Here is a 24,542-nt window from a genome sequence, read left to right as displayed (position 1 = left end):
CCCTCTTCATTAGTAAGTAATTTGCAGAACAAAATGACATCTGAGTGTCTTTGACTCATGTTTTGAACCCTTCAAAGAGATGACAGTGTTTGCCATGATTCTGGTGGCTGGCCTGTTCTCATTGACTGCAGTTAATCAAACATATTCCTTAATTAAGCACCGAGGTGACCACCTTTGTTTAAATGCAGCGCACACATACGCACACACCGTCGACTTCGGTGCCTGCCCCTACCCATAGGAATGTGTTGTTTATGCTGTCTCCCAAGTGCACAGGGAATATTCTGCTTTCTCTTGTGAAACTCCCAAGAGACCGTGTCTTCAAAGCAATGGAGAAATGGGTTATTTACTTCACGCAGTCTAGAAGATGGGTCTGCTCTGCACAAGACAGAATATAATCTCATCCGGGCACATAGCTTGAACCATTGTCTTTATTCTGACCCCCTGTGTATCTGGACTGCCCGCTTGCTTTCTCCAAGTTGGGTCCAGTTGGCATCTCAAAGTTAGCGTGTAGAAAAACAGACTCGTGACCCCCCCCCCCAAGCTTGCTCTTCCTGCAGTCTCCGCATTTTTGCAAAAGAGCCCCAGTCTTCCTTCTGCTCAGGTGTAAAATGTCGGTTTTCTCATTGATGGCTCTCTTAGCCCCACACCTCATATCAGTTCATCAGCCCATCTCTCAGCTCTGACTGCAGACTGTGTCCCGAGTAAGACGGCTTGTTCACCTCTCTGTCCCCCAGCGTGCACTTTGCCTCAGGGTGCAGGCCCTCCCACCTTGAATAGCCTTCTCTCAGCTATTTGATGGATGGATTTGAAGCATTTGTGGGTTTGGTGGGGTTTTTTGTTTTTGTTTTTTTCCTTTTGGAAAGTGTGTTTGGAGGGAGGGATGGACTTAATTTGATTCTAATACGGAGACCATGTGTGAAGAGAATACATTTTCCCGTCTTCTGTCTTCTTAGATATTGTACATCAGACGGCATAGGGGAAATCAGGGGGAAACCAGGTTTTGTAGGAACTTGCTGCTATCACTACTGATCCAGCTAAGTGTTCACTTCATACCCACCTACAGCCAGCAACAAGAGAAAAAATTGTGCATGGAATATAATAATAATAATGCTCTGTATACTTCCATCCACATGTGGGAGACTTAGCTTCTTAACAGCCTTTTCATAAGTTTCTTTTTTGTCTTGTCTTGCCCTTTCAGATCCCCCCCTTCTTCTCAGATCAGAATGCTGTCCTTCCTATAACTCTTTGCTCTGGTTCTCTTGTGTTTGTAAGAGAGACAATTTTTTTCTCTGGGCAAAGAAAGATATTTAGTCCAACATAAACACAAACTTTATTTAAGAGGGTCTGCCCTTGGTAGAAGTTTTGTTTATTGCTTATAGACTTTTCATTTTACCTGCCAAGTCCCATTACTTGAGTGACTAAAAAAGTCTGTAGAGTTTATTTATAAAAGAACTTTTATTGATGAATCCAAGGAGAAACCTAAACTTTTAAATCAGACGAAAGGAGAACAAAGCACACTGATACACTGAACTTTAAATTAACAGCATTGAGAACATCACGTGGGCCCATAGCATAACTTACTTCACATCTAAGACTAGAAGTTGTACAGAAAATCCAAAAAATGTCTGTTGTAAGCAGCTGTAACAGGTATTGTAATTAGTGGCAGGAAAACATTCCAAATCGAGTATGGGTCTTGTAGGAACCTGCGTATGTCACTTTTCTAAACATGTTAATAAACGGCATCTCAAATATGTAATTAAAAATATAGTCTCTGTTCATGATGGTCTCTTTCATTTATTCAATGATCCTGAGATTTTTTTTTCAAAAGTTTTAAATAAAAATAATTTTAAAACTGTAGAATGATACATTTTTTTAATTTTTAACGATTTTATCCATTTGAGAGAGAGAGCACAAGAGAGAACACAAATGGGGGGCAGGGGAGGGGAGCATGGAAGAGGGAGAGAGAGAAGCAGGGAGCCCCACATGGGGCTCGATTCCAGGACCCTGGGATGGTGACCTAGCCAAAGGCAGACGCTTTACTAACTGAGCCACCCAGGTGCCCCCATGGAATCATATTTTAAAGTAAAAGATTTTTGAGTACCTCCGCGTATTCGTTATTGAGTCCTGGTGCAGAAGATATTAGGGGATTGAGATGTGGCTGAACCCAAGAGCTTAGGGTGTGAGCACTGGTTGCTACCCCTGCAGGGGCTCCCACTACTTGTTTATACCAAGACTCTGGGTCTTAAGGCTGAGGCTCCTACGCTGGATGAATTTTAGGCACAGAGTTTTGGGAGTTGTGCCTGCATTGACATCTGAGATCAGAATTGAAGACTGCCAACATAGCCCCAGCTCAGACATTGGTCAGATGGTGATTGGAGAATTGGAGGGAGTTGGGACAGGGCTAGAGGCCTTTCATATGACTCTCCAAGTGCAGCTTGTGAAGGGTTTGGCGTGCTGCCTGTTCTCTGTCCCTTGTCATTTGTCTGAGTGGTTCATTGAAACTTGTGCTCCGTCACTCCGCAATTGTGAGGAAGGGTCACTTTGAAGGACTGTAATTGTCTCTTTACAAACATGAAAAACTTTAGACTACCAATCGCCAAAAAAAGCCACCAGGGACTCCCGTCTGGCAGCCTCCAGGTCTCCAGAACAGGGAAGATGTCACGAATTTCCTGTTTTAATTGCAAAGACTATTGAATTCCAGGGGCATTCTTGACTGTGGTTGAGGAATTTCTCCTCATCGAAGTCTCCTGACTCATCCAGTCTATTTTCTAAATTTGATTTTTTTAAGGACTTGAGGAGAATCACTGGTTATTGTTTTATAATCAGTATATAAAACATACATGTAACATGTGTAATTAAAGACGAGTAATAATAAAAATGGACCCCTGCCCACCCTCCATGCAGCTGAAGAAACAGATTACCTGTGTTTAAGAAGAGCAGACAGAACAAGGAGCATTGCCTTAAAAATAATCTCACTCTCCTGATTTCTGTGGTCATTATTCCTTGGCTTTTTTTTTTTTAACAGTTTTATATTTAGGTATTTTTTAAACAGTTTTATATTTAGCATCGTGTCTCTGAGATTCAGGCACACTGCTACACAGTGCAGTGTACTGGAGTTCACGTTCTCGCACTGCTGGGACGTATTGCATTGTGGGCTTCTCCACACACTCTTTTTCTCCTTCACCGGCATTTGGAAAACAGGGTCAACCCCAAATTCAGCAAATCCACGTGCCATTTAAAGCTTCAAGGATTGAGCCCTTTCTGGGCAAATCCCCGGAGTCGGGGTTGGGAATTTCCAGGTGGTTTGCTTTCATGAGTGGGAGTACTGGATGTCCTCCCTTCTGGAGTCCTTCTAGAGAATGGTCCGGTTTTGACTTCTCCGGGAGTGCTTAACTCTTGACCCGATTCTCCTACGTCTGGAATCGAAGACCTTTTTCTGGTGGCTCTCGTGGATGAGCCCTTCCCTGTGATCACCATGCTCCTTTTAGGGCTAATCTGGTTTTGGGTTTTGTTTTTTGTTTGTTTTGTTGTCGTTGTTGTTGTTTTGAGCTCTACGTAGATTGGGGCTAGTTAGGAACCCACATGCTTTAACTGGAACGGGGTCTAGTGTTTAGAACACAGGAAGACACTAAGAATTTTTCTCCTTCCTGCACTTGGCTGTCCCAGGGCATTCTTCTCCCTTCCTCTCCCTCCCCACCTTGTTTCTCCTCAGTTACTGGCAGATGTCCTGTTCCTTTGTGCCTCCCACCGAGGGAGTCACAGAAGGGCCACTCCCATTGTTTAGTTTGTAAATACCCCTGTGGAAATGACCAAAGCTCTGATAAAAAGCTCAGCTGGTTGCAGTTATTTTCAAATTTAGAAAAATTTTCTGGAAAGATTGTTCTAAAGGCTTGCTGGTATCATTGTTGTAGTCCTGTGACACTTTGAAAGTAGGTCTCAGTATGGTTTTCCTCCTCCATAAAGTGGAGAGCGTGACTGTGTTTTCTGTGTTAGCTGGTTATTGTTACTTGAGATTGGCTCAGCTTTCCTTGAAGTGTGTTCCCTTGAGCTGACGTTAACTGATGTAGTTTTGGAATGTAGGTGAGGTTGGTGGGGTGACGACCACGAAGGAGTTCTTGAGACGTCTTTGGTGCAAAAAGATGGTTTTATGAAAGCTCCGGGACAGCACCCCCGTGGGCAGAAAGAGCTGCTGCCCCGGGGTTGTGAGGGGTGGCTGATTATATACTTGGGAGCTGGGGGAGGTAAGGAAAAGGGAGGTTTCAAAAGGATTTTCATATGTTAAAGACTCACAGGGTACTGGAGACCTTGCCTTTGTCTAGTTAAGGTAGTTTTTCCTTCTAGCAAGGAATTAACATTAAGACAGTTGGGAGCTTCCTGGAGGAATGTCACATGTGTCCCACCCAGGAGTGGGGGGTAGGGGGGAGTTTGCAGGGTGTCAGCTGGTGCTTTGTCCCCAGCGAGCCTTTAGTGGTTGTCACATAGGGATGAATGATTCTGCAGTAAAATTAAGTTAAATCAGTTTCTTTGCTGCAGGACTTCTGAGATCCTTTGACACATTGTCCTGCTTCGTGAATATTTAAATGGGGAGCTAGTAGAGGCAGGAGTTCAAAAACACCTTTGATTATAGAATTCTCCCCTTCCCCTAGTGGATCTTGCAGTAATAATCTTTCTCTGAATACTCTTTGGGAAAGGCATCTTTATTATATTCTCCACTGTTTACACTGTTCTGTCTACCTAGATGATGTCAGGATTGCTGTGGGATTTTCTGGTAGCTTAAGATGTCCAGTAACCTTGAGTGAGGATGTGAACTTTTAAGGGCAAACTTATTTTCATTTCACTTTCGATTTAGAATATATAGGCCAAATAGTTCTGTGTGTGTGTGAATGAGAGTAGAGTGAAGTCGTTTTGTAAATTGACAGGGAGAATAAGATCTCAGGTTTTAAAGGATATTCATTGCCCTTGGAACTATATTCCACAAAAGTAGGGGAGTAACAAAAAGGGCCCAGACCAAGATAATATTTTTGTGAATGCCTCCAGGCGGAGAAAGATTTTGTGTATAAAAATAGTAATGAAAATCATTTTTCTGGGGTGCCTGGGTGGCTCAGTTGGTTAAGCATCTGCCTTCAGCTCAGGTCATGATCTCAGGGTCCTGGGATCGAGCCGTGGGTCAGGTCCCCTGCAGCAGGGAGCCTGCTTCTCCCTCTTCCTCTGTCCCCCCCTCATGCTCTCTGTCTCTCAAATAAATAAGTAAAATCTTAAAAAAAAAAAAAAAAAAGATTGTTTTTCCCAGTGATTGTAGAACAAACAAGTATCCTTCCTTCCTTCTCTGTCCCTCCCCTCCTTTTTTGGTAAGTAGGGAGAAGTAAAGCGGAACACTGATTTATTGTTGTTGTTGTTGTGTGTTTTAAGAAGATGTGTTTTATGAGGTGTAAGGCCTGCTGGTGTGAGCATGTTAGATATACAGGATTTGCCCTGCTGGGAGTGTGTTTTCTTCTGTTGGTCACTGGTCTGTGATCTCTGGGCCTCGAACATATAATAGAGACAGAGACTGAACGAAACTACATGTAATTATACCTTCCCTACCAAAATACTGAAACAAAAACTGGGGAAACTCAATCCCAAACAATTGAAAATTGGCTAGAATCTTAACCGAACAATTTTTTTCAGTTCTGTCTGCTGGAGGTGTTTTTTCATCCATGAGTTTTAATTTTAATGTAAGTTAACTTTTCAGATAGTTGGAGCTTATTCTTTCAAGCACCAGAGCTTGACTCCTTTGCCCCATTTCCCCCTCTGTCTGAAGCAGAGGCCAGAGGCTGCTGGGCGTGACCGTGAACATCCATTATCTTCCACGTGGTGAAAGGAGCTTGGCTGCTCCCGGCTTCCCGTCTCTTGTCGCAGTGCCTGGCTGTCAGAAGGCTGTGTCCTGCTGTTGCTTCCCTTCACAACCTTACATGGTTGCTGTCCTGTCTGCTCTGTGCTACAAAGCTAGCTAATGGAGGTGGCATTGGAATGAGTAAAGCAGCCCCAAGATGCTGCGTCAGGAGTGGAGATGTGGCCAACCCCGGGGGGCTGTGGAACATCTATTTCTGGTGCTCAGAGGGTTTCTTCTGGATACAGGAGGATCAAAGCCCTTGGGAAAGGGAGAGCTTCCTGTTCTTAGTACCATGTAAAATGTAGTGAGCCCTTTGGAAATTTATAATCTACTGATTGCTTTTCCAAAGTGAATATGAATCCACCTTGGCTTGGACGTTAATGTAACTTTCGAAATTCTCTTACAGCCGTATCTCAGGACTGGCCACACACTGATAACTGTCAAAGATGGACTCGTTGTGTTATATTGTTATGTGACGGGACAAGGTGTGATGTTACGTGATGTTGTATTATTCCTTTCCCTCTCCCTTTGTGTTTGAAAAATTCCCCCATTAAACATTTGTGAAAACACAGCATGGCATCTATATCTGGTTGGAACTTAAACACCAAAGAGTAGAGTCATTCAGGGAAACATCACCATTGTCCCAAATGTTTCTAGTAACCTGGTGATGTGAGCAAGGACCTCACGTATTCATCACTTACTTAACAGATATATATTATTTGGTTGTATGCCTGACTGTGGTCTTGGCACTGGGAGCTGACGGGGAATGAGATAGACAAAGCCACTATTTCCTTGGACCTTATAACTAGTAGATGCAGGGAGAGAGGATCTGTAGGTGAGGAAGCAAGGAGATTCACGAGGTGGTTTCAGATGGTCACCGGTGCCGTGGAGGCAGTAGGGCAGAGTGCTCTAGACAGAGTGAGAGGGCCAAGTGAGTGGAGGTGGTGCAGGGCCGCAGCCACACTCACGTGGGGGCTTAGGAAGGCTCCCTGAGGGGGGAGCCAGCCCCAGGGAGCGCAGGCCAGGCCGGGAGAGGGAGCTTCTGGTGCAGGTGCCCTGGGATACGAATGCTTTCTTCTCTGAGTGATGCCTCGCCCCTTTAGAAACGCAGCCCCCAGAACGTGCAGTCCCGCCAGTTCATCTGACATGCATGCCCACTGAGGCCCACAGTTGGGAATTCGCTTTCCTACTCAATACCTGCTATTTGCAGAGCTATTGAGTAACCCAATAAATAAGCCAGTAAACACATCCTTATTAAGAGGACTTTCAAATTTGTGGTTAGCTAAAATAAAATGATCACTTTCTGCAGTAGTAAAAGAGAAGTACCCGGTTATTCCTGTACAACCAGGCCACGCGTTCAGTGTGGCTGTCATCAGTGGCCTTGTGAGCGTCTGCATTCTTTCTTGGTAGAGAGTTCCGAGATGATTTTTTATGCATGTGTTTGTTTCTTCCATAAACCTTTATGCTCTTCTGCATATCGAGCTCGATGCAGACCAGACAGGAAAGAACCAGGAAAGCGTGACCCAGCCTCTGCCTGGGGGCAGTCGGAGTGGGCAGGAGATGGTGTCTCTGACCAGACCCCACGCCCAGCACGTGTCAGGCATGGGGTAGACGGTTGTGAGGCGCAGGTGCAGCCCCGTTGTAGCTTACCTTGAAGTGGACGGGTGCCCTGCGGTGCCTACGTGAGTACCAGGGGAGTGTGAGTCAGGGAGGTCAGGGACAGCCTTTCTGGGGAGGTGACATTTGTGTCATGCATGAGCAAGAACATTCCTGGCACAGAGAGTAGCTTGTGTGACGACTGTGAGGCAGGAGGGAGTTTTACGAGTTCTCAGTGGGCAGAAAGAGGGAAGCGGAAGCTATGCAAAGTGAACAGAGGTCGAATCTTACAGACGACAGTAAGGAATTTGGTATTTCATCCAAGTACAATAGGAGTCGTAGGATGTGAAACCAGAAGAATGGCAGGGAGTTTTATTTTATTTTATTTTATTTTATTTTATTTTATTTTATTTTATTATTTTATTTATTTTATTATTTTATTTTACTTTATTTTATTTTATTTTAAAGATTTATTTATTTGAGAGCATGAGCTGGAAGGGCAGAGGGAGAGGGACAGAGAGAATCTGACTCTGCACAGAGCTCAGAGCCCGAGTTAGGGCTCAGTCCCTTGACTGCGAGATCATGACCTGAGCCGAAAACAAGAGTCGGCTGCTTATCCGACTGAGCCACCCTGGCACTCCAGGAAATTTATTTCCTAAAGAACATTCTGGTTGAAGGTTAGATGTAGGGTTGAAAGAATCTACCAAAAAAGATCCAGAACTAGGTCTTAATCCTAGCTTTGCCCTTGATTTAGTCTCGTGGGCAGTTCAGTCATGTGGGTATGGGGCCAATCAATTCAACCTCACGTGCTGGTGAGGATTGAGTGAATCCAATAAGGTGGTGAGAACCGTGTGTAATGGACAGATGCCCAGTAACTTTTGTTCACCTCTCCCCATAAAATACATGAGCAAAGTATTCTGGAATCAGTCTCTGGTGGCCTTGGGGACATCCTTACCAAGCCCAGTGGCAGCCCCGTGAAGTGATGGGTATAGCGTCCAGCTATAGAAAATTTGTGTTTCTATTTGAGTTTGATCTGACCCATTCAGGGGTTGGATTAATAATAGTGGCTTTGTTAATAACTCGTTCCAACTGAGATTATGAGTTTAGTCTGTGTAACAGATGAACAGATTTCCCCCTTTCTTCTTGATGCCTTTGAAGGAGAGAACTAAGTTGCTAATGCCATACTGTTGTTGCTCATTTACTCATAATTCTCAGTGTTATATTAGGGGGAGGATCTGCTAAACTTGATGCCTCTTGTTCATATCTTGGAATCTCAGTTAGACTAAAGACATTTTCTTCACCTGTCAGTTTACTCGGACTTACCTATTGTTTCGTATACATGCTGCGGAAGCGAGCACTTTCCTGTTGTTTTGAATCTCTCAGCATCTTCCACAGGTAATCAGATTTCCTTTATAATTTGAGGAGAGCATTTAATTCTCAATGATTCCACCATAATGATGTTCATTAGGTCCATGATGTGACTTTGCCTAATGGGTAAGAGATTTGTTTGTTTTCAGCCATGTAAATAGTACATGCAAAGAAAATGCTGTTAAGTAGTATGGGGGTGATAAAAATGATCCAGCCTGGGTAGCTGTCCTCAGGGACTTTGTAGCATGATTGCAACCTTATTTTAGCAATCTGAAACCGTCAGTCATTCTCAGACTTTGTCTGTAGCCAGTTCTGCTCTGGGATGGTGACAGGCACTGCATACAGGGAGGTTACACATGCAATGTGGTTAGGTGTTTGTTTTGGCTTGGGCAAAAAAAAAAAAAAAAAAGATTTTTAATCAGAAAAATTTTAAGAGCTATTTTAGGTTCACAGCAAAGTTGAGAGAAAGGCAGAGATTTCCCATATACCCCTTGCCTCAACTCATGCATAGCTCCCTTGCCCCCATCAACGTCCTGCCCGAGAGTGGTACATTTGTTACAATTGATGAACCTACATTGACACATCGTAATCACCTGAAGTTTATAGTTAGTATAAGGTTCACTCTTGTTGTTGTACACTGTGGCTTTGGACTAATGTATAATGACATATATCCATCATCCTATCATTCAGAATATTGTCACTGCCCCCGAAATCCTATGCTCTGTCTGTCCCCTCTTCCCCTACCCCAGAAACCCATGGCAACCACTGATCTTTTCACTGTCTCCATAGCTTTGCCTTTTCCAGAATGTCATGGAGTTGAAATCATTCACCATGTAGCCTTTTCAGATTGGATTCTTTCCCTCAGTAATATGCATTTAAGTTTCCTCCATGTCTTTTTGTGGCTTGATAGCTCATTTCTTTGTAGTGCTGAGGTTGAATATAATGTAAAATCAATCCGTGGATCCTGCCTTAAATGCTTTTAGGTATATATGGGCTTTAGTTTACTGTCCATGACGAAGGGTGAAAAAACCCTTCACACGTCCTAATAGAATCACATTGCCATGAATGCTTGCCACTGGTATGGATTTTGTCATGAACACATTATTGCCAGGGGCTCATAAGCAGCTCCCATGTCTGTATTGTAGATAGGGATGAGGGATGCCGTCCTGCCTCCTAAAACCTTTTTCGTGTCAGAGATGGGAGTTCTTGGAATTGTAATTTTCATGTCTTCGTGGTTTGACCCAGTGTGACTTTGAAATTAAGTGGTCCTGCCCAGATATCTTACAGTGTCCGTGAGCTGCTGAGTCAGGGGTGTCTTGGTCCCACAGCCCTCAAGGTGGTGGGTCCTTTAGGTTCTCGAAGTCCACCAGCATCTGTTGTCAGCAATGACAGCTATTTCTATGGCAGGTGGAAAGAAGGAGATTATAGGTGCAACAAACGGTTTAGCCCCCCACATCCAAGTGGAAAGTGGTGGGGACAAAGAATGGGACCCCTGATTCTGCATCCCTGCTGCTGACAACCACACTGGACTGGACTCATAACCTGTTGTTGTTTGTCCCACTAGGATTATTCAGCTAATATCCCTGCTTTTGTGAAGCTGTTGCATGTAGCACGATGTTTGGCTCTGACTCCCTAATGTAGAAATTTTCAGTGATCATACTCATGCTCTCATAAGAGTGTGCTCTCAGGGTACAAACTCGCATAACGGAGACTTAATCTTGGAAATAAGAGTAAGTCCAGATAGTTAAATGGATGTTTATTTCAAGCAGCATCTTATCTGGGGTCAAGTCTGTTAGTAGTGGACAGACAGAGAATGGCCGCACGGAGGTGCTTACTTCTTGATGTTAAGGATTGGTGCTTTGTGCTGCATTTTTTTTTTTTTTCTGAAAGCCTCACTGCATGATACTTTTGAAGACACGGCAAGAAAATTGCCCAAGAGCCATGTTTTCTCTGCTTGGTTTTGTTTTGGTTAATCTAGTGTGAGTTCTTGCCAGGTTTTGCCCCATTGGGAATTGCAGCTATGGTGCTGAGGGAAGGGCAGGAGCTCTGTGAAGAGTGCCCTGCAGAGGCGCCCCTGCCCAGGGGTTTCCCAGAGGCCTTGGCCCACAGCTGTAGTTGGCTGCGTTTTGTTAGGAGGAACAAGTCAGTTGTGACTCTCCTTGACAATATTAGGGAAAAAAGGCAGGGATGCTGTTATTGATGATAGCGATGACCAGAAATCAGGTATCACTTGTACAACTTTCCATTGCTTTGTGCACCCATTTTAATTTTGGAGATCTATATAGACCATAGGAACATCGTTGTGTTGGATTAATAACTACAGTGGATGTATTTGTGTACTCACCTCAAGGTTTGCATTTTATTGTAATCTTTTTGTTAGTAACTGGTTGATTATTTAGAAATGAAACTTACTTCTGAAACTTCTGTTTGGCCTCTGGGCAGCAATGAAAAAAAAAAAAAAAGACTTCCAAAAGACTTTTTTCTTTTTCCTTTTTAATTCCAACCCATCAGAGACAGATGCTTTTGTAAGTGTTGGAGGAGGGACGGCATCCTGGCATTTTACCTCTAAAGGAGGCAGAGAATGGCCAGGAACTTGGAGGAGATTCTTAACTCCTTCAGGACTGGTAACAGTTCATGGACCACCACCCACCCTCTGACTGCACTGTGCCGAGCACGGGGCTGGAAGATACTTCCCGACTGGCCCAGGTAGTAACCACGAGAAAGGAATCAGCTGTGTGTTGCTACTCTGTTCTCAATACTTCTGGACACCAGGTGCAGAAGGGTTTCCCCACGCCAACCAGTTGTCTGTTCTTAGGGGCACCAGCGTGCTGTCCTACAATTCCGTTCAGTTCTGACACCTGTCTACCTGGAGTCATTGTCAGATGCCCCAGGTTAGGGTCTCAGTCCGACTAGACTGCCCTCCTCCGTCCCCACCTCAGATGCCAGTGTGAGTCCTGGGCTGTCACCTGCACTTCTGAATGACTGAGCTTCCCACAGCCCCCTCCTCAGGTTTGATAATTCGCTATGGGGCTCATAGAACTCAGGAAAGTGGTCTATTTACGAGGTTATCAGTTTCTTATGTTTATTACTGTTATCCTGATACAGCACAAAGGGCCGGATGGAAGAGCTGCATGGCGCAAGGTGCATGGGAAGGGGCGCACATCTTCGTGCCTGCTCTGGATATGCTGCTCTCCCAGCACCTGCAGCTCTCTGAACCCCACCTGTGAGGATTTTACGAAGGTTCTTTATGATTGATGAGGGCAGGATTGATTCATCACTGCCCATTGGTGATTGGTTCAAACCCTAGCCCTCTCCCCTCCTCTGAGGTTGGGGTTTTTAGATTTTAGACTCAACTTTTGAATGCCCTTAATTTTGTTTATTAAAAAAATAATAATTTTAGGGGCGCCTGGGTAGCGCAGTCGTTAAGCATCTGCCTTTGGCTCAGGGCGTGATCCCGGCATTCCAGGATCGAGTCCCACATCGGGCTCCTCCGCTGGGAGCCAGCTTCTTCCTCTCCCACTCCTCTGCTGTGTTCCCTCTCTCGCTGGCTGTCTCTCTGTCACATAAATAAATAAATAATTTTAGCCAACAAAATTTTTATTAGAAGCATATTTACAGTGACTAGTGTTACAGCAGAGATGAACCTGGTATTAGGAGAGGTTGGTAACCCATTGGCTGGTTGATTTGGTCCTTTAACCAGACTGCGCTGAATACGAATTATTTTGCAAGCCATTTGATGCACACCAGGGGCTTTAGTCAGTTCCAAGTAGAGGGTCCCCACTGCATGTCTTCCTGCTACAGGAGTGGAAATGGTATGGTCTATATCGTTAAAAGTCACATCTTGCTAGGTAGCAGACAGATTGTACACAATAGTGCAGAAAGAAAACAATGATTTAAAAATATAGCATTTTATTGTATTATATTTGTACACTCTTGCAACCCTAAAACATTTTTTGGAATCATCAGAATTTTAAAATAATACCACTAATTTTATAAGACCTGAATTGATTAGGAAACCTCCTGTAGCAGTTGTAAGGTTTTGCTATTACTCTATTTCAGAAGTTTATTACTTCTGTTATAAAGTTGATACGTCTTTATTGCAGAAAATATTTTTGATGATGACTGACAGAATGGCAGTTTTTGTTTGGTTTTGTTTTAAATCCCCTTGTCTCACAGTTATTTCAGTGGACTGCAGTAGTGAGCTGTAAATATTCCTCCTGGCCTCTAGGGTGCGTCTTACATTGGTAGCGGGAGTCCGCTCTGGTACTCACTTGAAAATTCAAGTTGCCGTCTTAGGAAAGGGAACCAAATCTGTCCCCCTGGGTTCTGGTTCTCCTGCTGACCTCTGCCCTTTTATTGCCAGTTTTCCAGTCCTTAAACAGTACTTCTAGGTCCTTCAGCGAGTGGCATGCTGCATAACCATTACTTAATAGACTGAGAAAATAAATGTCAAGTTTTTAAATACGAGGTCATTTTTTAAATAAAGATGCTCTTAAAAATTCACCTCATTATTCCTGTGACCACTTTACCAGCGGTCACGGGAGTTGTATTCACCCTGTAGTTCAGGGCAGCAGTCCCGGGACAGGCGTCGGGTGTGATCAGCTTGATGAAGTGCACTCCAGTGTTTGCGCTTACACACCTGCTCTTGATTCGGTCTAGAAAAATTAATATAGTTTAGTTCTTATGAAAGTGTGCAGCTTTACACATGGTTATCTAATTATTTCCAAGGTTTTATTATTTTTTCCCCATTCTTTCCCTTCCTTTATTATACATCCTTTTTTTAAAAAAACAAAACTTTTTTTTTCCTTAAGGGATACAGTCCTGTTTTAGAAGTGACATCACAGGCACAAATCACTGTGGCATTGGTAGTATGCATCCCTTGGGGTCTGTCATCACCGAAGTAAACAGAACGGCAGGGCGCCTTGCAGAGCCTGGGGTCCCCTCCGGCCTGGAGCTGGTAGCGCTGGTCCTCACTGCTGCCAACGCTCCCAGTCATTCTCTCCCCAGCAGAGACGTCTCGGACTCAGTACATGTTGTATTCGATTTAATGCTTAAGGATTCTTTTTTCTCTAAAACGCATTTCTGAACACTGAAAACATTTTGAACTTTTTAAAAAGAGTAACAACATCCATGTATCCATTAGTTGTGTTCTTTTTTTTTTTTTTAAGATTTTATTTATTTATTCGACAGAGATAGAGACAGCCCGCGAGAGAGGGAACACAAGCAGGGGGAGTGGGAGAGGAAGAAGCAGGCTGTTAGCAGAGGAGCCTGATACAGGGCTCAATCCCAGAACGCCGGGATCACGCCCTGAGCTGAAGGCAGACGCTTAACGACTCAGCCACCCAGGCGCCCCTATTAGTTGTGTTCTAACAGTTATCAACCTTCTGCTCTCCCTGTCTGAAGAGTGTTATTTTTAACATCATGAATTTTTTCTGTCACCCAAAAAAAAAAAAAAAGTGCGCTCATTCTTCAGCTCTCAGTAACTTTTTTGCTAGATGAAATGGAGTTTGAGCTATGTTGGCATTTTGCACGTATCATCCTGGAGGGCTGTTCATTGTAACAACAGCGCTAGCACCTAACATTTATTGAGCGATGACTGTGTGCTAATGGTGGGTAATGTTAGCCTTGCGGCTGCATATCATCCTTCATTAGTCCTGAGGGAGTGCTCTTCTATACCCATTTTATAGACACAGAAACTGAGACTCAAAGGGTTTGAATAAACTTGCCCAACGTCAGCATAGACAGATGGTGGCAGAGCTGGAGTTGTCTGGCTCCCAGTCCTGACCCTTTACCACAATCCTGTTTTACTTATAGGAATTCCAGGGGCTCGGGGCTGGCTCAGTTGGTAGAGCGTGTGACTCTTGATCTCAGGGTTGTAAGTTTGAGCCCTGTCTTGGTTGTAGAGATTACTTAAAAATAAAACTTAAAAGAAAGAAAAATTCCATGTAGTCATTCCATAAGGATGTAGTGCAAATATACCAAGAAGAAAAAAATCAAACCACAAGTCTTTCCATTCCAGTACAAAATTGTTTTTCTTTTTGAGTTTTATGGCAAATGAAAGCAGGTTAAGAGGACTGATACTTTTTTAAAAGAAGCAGTTTTCTCTAAAGGAATATTCGGATTATTGGGATTTTATTACAAATGCATTTGGAATTAAAATTTTTAACTCACAACGTATTAAACATTAAGATACTTATTAAAGCCGTTTTAGCTTCCTTTCTTCTCCTCAGGTCAGCCTTAAGGTCTGAGACGGAAGTACTGTGTGCAGGCAGTGCCCAGCACCCAGCAGTGGGCTCCATCCTTGCAGTCATGGTGGGGAGGCTGGGCGGGTGGGGCGTGCCAGTCAGCGGGTCTTACAGGGTCCTCCTTCAAAATGTCTTTTGTTCCCTCCTTTCCCTTCTACTGTTTCTCTTGCCTTTGCAGTGGTACCAGCTTGCACTGTGGTTGGTGCCCCTCAGAGAGTCGTCAGTATGTATCTCTCTGCTGACCTCTCTGATGTGGCCTCCATCACCCCCTCCTAAAACACATCTGGCCGTGTTAGTCTCATTGCACAAACCATCCGTGGCAGTTGCTTCCGGAAAAAAAGCCAACGTCAGCATGGCCCCCAGTGCTCTGTGCACTTGGGTCATTGTGTCTTATTTCTCCTTTATTGCTCTCCATTACCTCGGCCTACCTGCTACTCCCTGAACATAACCTGTGCTCTCCAACTCTGTTTCAGTTGTTCCTTGCCTAAGATTTGCTCCCAACGCATCTACCTATGCTTTTTGTGGCTTGATTCATAGCCTAATCCGGGGGTGCTCAGTTTCCTGCCTTCCCGAGGGAAGTGGTAGTTTGCAGCCTTCTAACACCTTCTAACACCACCCTGCTATGCCATTCCTTTGCTGCACATAAAAGTCATTTCTCCTTTGAGATTCTCCTATATATTTATGACCTTGGCACAGACAGGGCTCTAATCGATACCATGAACCATATGGCTTGAACTCACAATCCCAAGATCAAGAGTCACATGCTCTATCGACCGAGCCAGCCAGGCTCCCCAATGAGGGCCATTCCATTTCACAGGTGTGCTGCCATGACCCGGTCAGAGTTTAACACCCTGATACACTCTACCCCTGATACACTACATCTCGCTCTTTGACTGTCACATCTTCTCTTCTCACCCCTCCAGTATCTTTGCTCTTTAACTTTACCCAGACCACGGGTTTCTCACCTCTCTGTGTTCTCCCTGTCATCCTCCTCTTGACTTTATATCCTTCCCCACTCAACCTGGGCCCTATTGGGTCGTCCCACTGAGTCATAGCAGTGTCTCACCAACGGCCAGGATTTGTGGTCTTGAAAAGCACCATAGCTAGCAAAATGCATAGGTGGAACAATCAAAGTCTTATAGGAATAGGGGATTAAGAAAAACACAACTGAAAAATGATATTAAACATATATCTTAAACCCAATAGATTCTAGAAGACATGCTCTTCCAAAGCTAACCAGATATATTGGTGTTAAAAGTCTGCTGTGATTGGTAACACTTCCCTTGAATGGATCGGTTTCTTTGTGTGTTCTGAAAGTGTTGCTGTAGCTTCCTGTGAGCTTTATAATCCACTAACTCATTTTTAAAGCTTTCCAACCAGGCTTTGTCATGGAATTTAATGTTTTTGACATTTACATTCTTCTTGTGATAGGTTTCAAAGGCTCTTCAAAATGCGTATATAGCCCCTTCTGCTTTTATAATTCATAGACGTGCTTCTTATATGTTTTAAATGTATGGATATATTAACTTGTTGGTAGTCAGGCATATAAACTTCTCTTCAAACTGCAGTCAGGAAATCCTGGTTGCACAGGAACCTTTATGCCCACCTATTTGACAAAACCCCAATCCTGTGGCATCCTGTGTCCCAGCGTCTCTGTGTGTGGCCAAACTGCTCAGCCTGGCAACAGAACAATCCAACGGTTCTCTGGTCTTCAAGTGGGCCATGTGCTCTGATGCTTTCTGCACCTACAGTTCCCCCTCTGGGATGCCACCGTTTCGCCTTGTCAGGCTGGTGGCTGTCTTTAGCCTTCTCAGTTATTCTTAGGGGTTTTCTCTTCTGCGAACCTTCCCGTCTTTTTCAGCTGACCTTGTGCTTTTTGGGGTGGTGGCTGTGCCCATCACATTGTGTTGTAATATGTGTATATAATTTCCATTTATTGTTTGAAAGACAACATATCTGCTTTATTTTTGTTCTATAACAAAGTAGCACACAGTGGGTGTTAAATATTTGTTAACCGAATAGAGCTTTGTTCCTATCTGTGCCGTGACACTTAATTACAGTCCACTTAGAGTCAGTTATGCACGTATGTATCTGTCTCTCTCACAAGGGGTAAACCTTCTTGAGATCCGAGAGCATGCCTCTTTCCCCTGAGTATCCCTCAAAGCACCTATACTTTGCAGCATAGGAGTCAGTCCTCAATCAATACTTGCTGGTTAACAGAGTACTGGGACAACTGAGGCAACTCTGTTTTGTTCTCCATGTGAGAGTGGAAGGGGGTGATCAGGGACTTCGTGAAATATATGTCCTTGGACTCATCTCTAGGAGTCAGATGTCATTTAGCTGTGTGTCTTTCAGAGAGAGGTTGTGGCAATTTCCAATGTTCAGTCAATAAAGTAGTTAACACGTGGAAGAGAAATTCCTGTTTCAGAAGAAGACCCTGATCCGTCATGTCTCCAGAAGCATTGACTCGTGTTAGGGCTCATGCACATTGGGGTCTTTGGCCATCTAATCTCTGAGTAGCTAACTATAGTTGATAGGGTGTGAATAATGGGCAGAAGACACCTTGTCCCATAAATCTTCCAGCATGAGGCATGAGGAACGAACTACAGCTATGTAGGGGTATTGTGGTAATATGCGAGTTATACTGCTCTATTTCACTTGTTTGTTAAACTTCCCATATCTGGACTACCTACTAAATTAAGGACCAACACCTCATTTCAAGAGCTGGCCCAGTATAGATCCACCTTATCTTTACGGTCCTGTATCCATGTATCTCCTAGTCTTATCAAACTGCCTTTCTGAACTTAGTTGACCTCTGAAGCTTTTGAGGGTTTGACCTTTGTTAACATCTGATTGAACTTCTCTATATGAAATTCTGGTCTAGGGAAATAGCTTTTTTTAATAAGCCATTGGAAACCGTCAACATTTTCTAACGATCTCTGAAGTCCTCACTACTATTAAATGCAAGCAGTTGAGCCCCCCAATTTTGGGATTGTGGTGGTACTCGAAGAAAATCTTCACATCTGGGTTATGTTTAGCTCACTAATGTAAAAAACGTTAGTCCTGAGTTCTTGTAATCCTTGAGTTCTGCATGAGTATGTGGGATTGGGGGCGGAGGTAACGGAAGTAGCATGCAGCATGACCTCTGCTTTCAGGGAGTTTAAATTTTAAGGATACATGAGATTCAAAGATAGACAAAATTCCTGAAGGCTACAGGACTTGATGTGTGCCAGGAAGTGCTAAGCTGCTTTGTTGACCGTAGAGATCCTGGGGTATCCTGTTAGCGGTGGTAAAGGCCAAGGTGGTCTCAAACAATGCTTGAGGAATTGACATAGTTGAATTGAGCTTTGAGCCATGTCTTGGGGAGTGGGGAAATTTGATCAGGCAAACCGGGGAGACAGAAATGGCATCAAGGCATGGAAATGACAGGGTTGTGTGGTGAATATACCTGGTGTGGGTGACCTTGAAGAGATCCATTGACTTGCTTATCCTGAGAGAGAAAGGCAGCTTCGGTATTTTGCAAAATAGAGCTACTGTCCACGTATAACTGCACCTCCTCTCTCCTTTTCTCTCTCTCTCCTTTTCTCTCTCTCTTCTTTTCTTTCTTTCTTTCTTTCTTTCTTTCTTTCTTTCTTTCTTTCTTTCTCTCTCTCTCTCTCTCTCTCTCTCTTTCTTTTTTGGGGAAAGTGGGGAGAAGTCAAAATTTATTTTCACATATAATAAATGTTAGGAAAAATTTTGAAATGATACACTTCTTGAAAATAGTACATTTGATTTAAAAATTACTTCCTTCTTCATAGACCATACAAAATTATGAAATGGTTCAAATAATTCCCATCAGGCTTTCTAACATTATGTATTACTATGAAACAGTTCCTGAGTAGGAAGAGATTGGAGACATTCTAGTCCACCCTCCTCATTCTATTTTATTTCACTCTTTAAGGTTTGAATATGATCCTCAGGTGATCTGGCACACAGAGACCATAAACAGAATGGCTAACATTTATTGAGGGAATATTGAGTGCCAGCCTGGCACGCACCTCCTTATTTTTTTCTCCAAATCCTGGGATCTAGAAACATATCCTTATTGGCTTCTGAAATGACATATTGTGTTCAGTGTATTTCTTTGGAATACACACTCAAAAAATCTCATTATAATTTACAGAGGAATCACGTAATCAAGGACTTTTTTTGAAGATGAATGAGAAGGTGGGCAGTGGAGAGTAGTGGTTGGCGCACAGACCTTTCCCTGAGTGTCCATGGAATGCTCCACTTTCTGATGAGTCAGCAGCCAAGCCTGTGCCTGTGGGTCAGCGAGGTCTTTTTGAAGGGATGTTCTTTGTGGTTGATGGAATGTTTTCTTGGCCAAGGATTTTGCCTCTTTCTGAACCGTGCCGGTATCTGTAGTAGGCTGGACCTTACTGAGAGGGGAAACTCTCTGTCGATACGACTTTACTGATACAATCAATGAAGGCCTTAATTTTAGAAAATATTAATATTGGTTATGTTTCTGATAGATGGTTTATATTATTCGTCCTTTTTCATATATGTGTATGAAGACTTTTATCTTTACATTGTAATAGCATACTAGTTTTTTTTCCAAGGGATAGCGTACTATATTTAGTTATAGTATAAGTATTACTCATATTGGAAAAATTTTTCTTCACAACTACCAGAGAATGTCATGTAGCCTCTGGGGTTTGGGGTAGTAAATCATAGTTCTAAATTAGGATGACTTAGTTGCTTGACTCTTAATTCACACCTCAGGAAAGGTTTACCAATTAACAAGGTATAGTTGTAGTACGCTAAGTGGCTTACTTTTCCTTCTTTAGTAAAGATCTTTGTTCTAAACTAAATGATGAGTGAATTTGGATAGCAGCAGGTCCATTTAGTGACTTCCCTTTTTCCCATGCTCCCCAGTCTCCATTCTTTTTTTCTTTTCTTTTCTCTTCTTTTCTTTTCTTTTCTTCTTTTTTTAAAGAGAGGGAGAAGAGGGGAGGAAGGACAGAGGGAGAGGGAGAGAGAGAATCTTAAGCAGGTTCCATGCCCAGTGCAGAGTCTGACGGGGGCTCAATCTCACGACCCTGAGATCGTGACCTGACATGGAGACAAGAGTCGGACGCTTAACTGACTGAGCCACCCAGGCGCTCCTCCATTTATTCTTAAACAATCCTGAGAAACACAGAAAAAGGTAGCAGAACCATATTGCCATCCCCATATTATGTGCATATTATGTGCCATCCCCAATTATGTCTTTTTAAGTGAAAGGGATATATTTTTAAAAATGTTTATAAGGTTGAAATAAGATTGGTTTCCTAGGAAGACTAGGGAAGACCACATTGGAACGTCAGTGAAGATAGGATAGCTTCATTGTTGGGCAGCTCAGGAAGTAAATATGCTACTGGTTACAAACTAGCACCTGTTCTTTGCTGCTGCTGCTGCTGCTTCCTGTACAGTGTGGCATAAAGGAAGCACACGAAAACTCTGGAGAGATCCCTGGGATTCCTGTTAGTCCTCTCTACCCCCTTTAGGTTGCTCGGCTCTTCGTAGCCTTAATGTGGAATGTTTGTTTTATTAACTTGGTCCATGCTGTTTTGTATGATTGCCTTATTATAACCCCAGTGACTTGTCTGTCCTTTGTTAAATAAAGCAGTGATTTAAATGGCTTTTCAAAAGCAAAGCAAGTAAAATAAGAGAAGGTTTAGTCAAAAGTACTGTGCATGATGTTTTCATTATGGTTGTACCTGCTCAGAACAGATGCCTTCCAGAGCAGTGTTCCACTTAAGGAAAATTTCTTGGCAGAAACCTCGAAAGTTTATGCACCGAGCAAAGATCCCATTGCTTTCTTAGAATTAAAAGCACTCGTGCATTCTTCTTATAACATTCATAAATGTTTATCCTGTTTGAAAGGGTAGACAGAATGTTGAGACTTACTTGATGACAGCCAGAGATACCAGTTTTTCTAGATCGGGTTCCCCTCTAAAACCTGAAGATTAAAAACCCACATTCCCATTGTGCCTGTTTGAGGTAATGACCTAAGGGATCCTTTCAAACTCAATCACAGAATGTCAAAAAGATGATTTTTTAGCTTCATCATTATGGGAATGTCATGGTTTTCTTTCTGTACATTTAAAACTGTAGAGTTGTCTACCTGATTTTGGAATCCATGGACATTCTTCCCTTGTTGCTGAGCTCCGGGTTTTATCTAGGGCCCTCAGAGCTCTGTGCAGAGTGTTGGGCCCAATGCTGGAGAAAGGTCACTGTGCTATTTTTGCCTGTACCTTTTGATTTCCATGCCCTCTGCCCTGGAAAATCCGTTTTGTTATCCTCCAGATTTTAGTCCTTGTGAAGACGGAATAAAGCCACGGGAAAAATTCCCTCATTTCTACTTCACAATAATTTCACATGTTATGAATGGATGATACTGGAGGTTGATTAAAAACAACCACATCGGGAAAGCTACGAACTGTCATAGGATCGCACTGCACAAAAATCATAGTTCAGCTTTTTAATTTTGTATACATGGAAAACATTTGTAGTGTGAGTCCACCTACTGGTTTGTTACTTTGAAAACTGTTTGCTTTTCAGAGTTTTCTCCAGGTGGTAATTTCAGTCATTTTTGAGAAATTAACATGCAAAAATAACAGTTTAAAAAAGTGCATGTGTGGCTGGTGGTGGGAGAAGGCTGTAACTTGCGCTTAAATTTCTCTTCAGTGTTGAAATATGTAAAAATTGTTGAGACCATGGCTTTTATTATTTATCTTAAAGATTTATTTATTCATTTGAGAGCGAGAGAGGGAGCAGATGGGTAGAGGGAGAGGGAGAATCTCAAGCAGACTCCCCGCCAAGCAGAGAGCCCATTGTGGGGCTTGATCCTATGACCCGGAAATCATGACCTGAGCTGAAACCAAGAGTTGGACACCTAACCAACTGAGCCACCCAGGTGCCCCATTAAACAAATATAGTAGTTTATCACTTTGGGCAGTAAAGCGAATTTGGCTTCTCATCTTTGTAAAATAGAGTACCTTTCAGATCATGTTATCAAGATGCTGAGTTTCCCTTATGTTTTTTTCTCTTTCATTGCTTCCCTCTGATGTGGCTGCTGTGCTGACAACCCTTTCTACTTCTGCTGCTGAATTTTTGTTTCCATCATAAGGAAACCTCCCAAGGTAAGCAGTGATGTGGAATTTGGCATGCATACTAAGTGTGCAAATATCGAGGACTTCATGCATCACAATAACCCATGTGGAACACCTCTCCCATTGAGAAGAAAAACCGGCGTTCTAATTAAAACTTAAACCATGAAAAAACAATTTATGTCAGTAATGACATGAAATTAGAATGCTCCTCTACATTTGCAAAACACTTTCATACATTATTGCATTCTTGGAATTAATGCTCTGGTCCTCAGAGCACACCTGTCAGCTTACTGTTTCTGTTTTATTGATGATGACGTGAGGCTCAGAGAGTGAAATGGTGTGTCTTATTTTACACATTGAGTAAGGGGAGAAGCTGGGACGATAGAGTATCACCACCCAGAAAATGGAGAGACAAAACTGGTAACATCATGGAATGATTGTTGACTAGACAGATGAACTACCAAGAAGAGGTGATGGTATCAGGACAGTTCTCCAGACTTTCAGATAGTGTTGTAGCCGTCCACCAACTCTGTGTGCTCCATCGGAGCGTCTAGCCCCTCACAAAGTCCACTGACCGGAGTTGTTCTTACTCTGGCCGGCCTTCAATGGCATGTTTACCAGGGAGTAACCCCTAAGTCAGAGAGTAGGTGGGGAGAAAGAATATGAGAAGGAGGGGATCTGAGTGATCAACTCCTGAATAATTGAAGGCTGATTTTGTTCCAGGGAGTATTTTATTGGGTTTCAAAGGGACACTTAGTACCAAAAGGAAGGAGAAATTCAACCAGTCCCTGACCAATAATGCTGGTTATAACTTTGGTTTCTGAGATGGAATCATGGCAGGTGAATCACCCCCAACCCCCATTACATGATCAGAACGTAAGACATGCTGGGGAGGGTAAGGAATCTAGAGTAGATTTGGCTTACTTGCCGCTCAGGCTGTAAAGGAAAATCTAACTTAGCTTTTAGAAGTGGAAACCCACCAAAATGCTGAATGTTATCCTTTATGTTTACTGCAGGCAATATAGGAATTGTCCTTGGCATTAAGAGTTTCAATTCCAGCAAAGAAGGTACATATTGAACAAATAGTATGAGATAGTTTAAGAAAGAGGAAATATATGATATTATAGAAATGTAAGCACTGGCATGTGGCCAACCCTGAGGAATTAGAAGATTCTCCCTGAGCACTGGCTGATGTGGACATAGTCCTGAAAAGTTGCAACCAAAAAAGTATCTCTGCTGCTCAGAAAGATATGAGTTCCCCTAAGTAGCTCTTTCTTCCCTTGCAGTTGGTCCTAGAGGTTTCAGAACAGACTGTCGACCTTGTGATACATATCATTCTTTCCCCACAAAAAAAGGCAGTGAAATCCTAAGCAATTTGACATATGGCTCCTTAGTGAAGAAGAAGCACTGAAATTAAAAAGGGGCATAAAAATCTATTTTTCAAAAATCACTAATTTCTTTATACACAAAGATTTTCTGGGTTACTTTCTATTCAGTATATAGAGCTTAGTGGTTTCCCTAAGTGTTTTATTGATAGTTCCTAAGAAGTATCATGAAATTTTCAAAATAAAATCAATGTGAAATCACCACATTTCAGTGTGTGTGTGTGTGTGTGTGTGTGTGTGTGTGTGTGTGTGTTGTAAGGCACATCTGAGAAGTATAAAGATCATCTTGAAATAAGTGACACAACAGAGTCATATTTTGAAAAAAGACATTAAAATAAATAAGGTCTTTTCTTGCAGAAACTGTAAGCATTGATAGCAAAGATGGAAAGGGAAAAGTGTTTTTAATGATGATTACATAAATGAAATTGATTTGAAAAAGTGATTTTTTGCAAATGACATATCTGAAAGAAGGTTAAGTATCCAAAATCTATAAAGAACTTACCAAACTCAACACCCAAAAAACTAATAATCCAGTTAGAAAATGGACAGAAGACAGGAATAGACATTTTTCCAAAGAAGACATACAGATGGCCAACAGACACATGAAAAGATGCTCAACATCACTCAGCATCAGGGAAATACAAATCGAAACCATGATGAGATACTACCTCACACCTGTCAGAATGGCTAATTAACAACACAGGAAACAACAGATGTTGATGAGGATTCGGAGAAAGGGGAACCCTTTTGCATTGTTGGTGGGAGTGCAAACTGGTGCGGCCACTCTGGAGAACAGATGGACATTCCTCAAAATGTTAGAAATAGAACTATCCTGCAACCATTGCACTACTGGGTATTTACCCAAAGGATACAAAAATACAGATTCAAAGGGATATATGCACTCTGATGTTTATAACAGCATTACCAACAATAGCCA

At 42.7% G+C, this 24,542-nt stretch overlaps 1 protein-coding gene across 1 annotated transcript in view; it reads left to right on the top strand.

The window, feature by feature from the left end:
- KIF13A (kinesin family member 13A) overlaps nucleotides 1-24,542 on the top strand; it is a 203,057-nt gene that overhangs the window by 54,897 nt on the left and 123,618 nt on the right. Inside the window, exon 3 of the mRNA XM_087858074.1 lies at nucleotides 22,238-22,250. Within this exon, the coding sequence (XP_087714200.1) occupies nucleotides 22,238-22,250 (13 nt within the window). The remainder of the gene's footprint in view (nucleotides 1-22,237; nucleotides 22,251-24,542) is intronic.

Source organism: Ursus americanus, chromosome 32 (assembly GCF_024610735.1).
Source record: "Ursus americanus isolate L20-20 chromosome 32, mUrsAme1.1.p, whole genome shotgun sequence".
In the NCBI taxonomy this organism is placed as follows: Eukaryota; Metazoa; Chordata; class Mammalia; order Carnivora; family Ursidae; genus Ursus; species Ursus americanus.
This window is presented reverse-complemented; position numbering and strand designations above follow the sequence as displayed.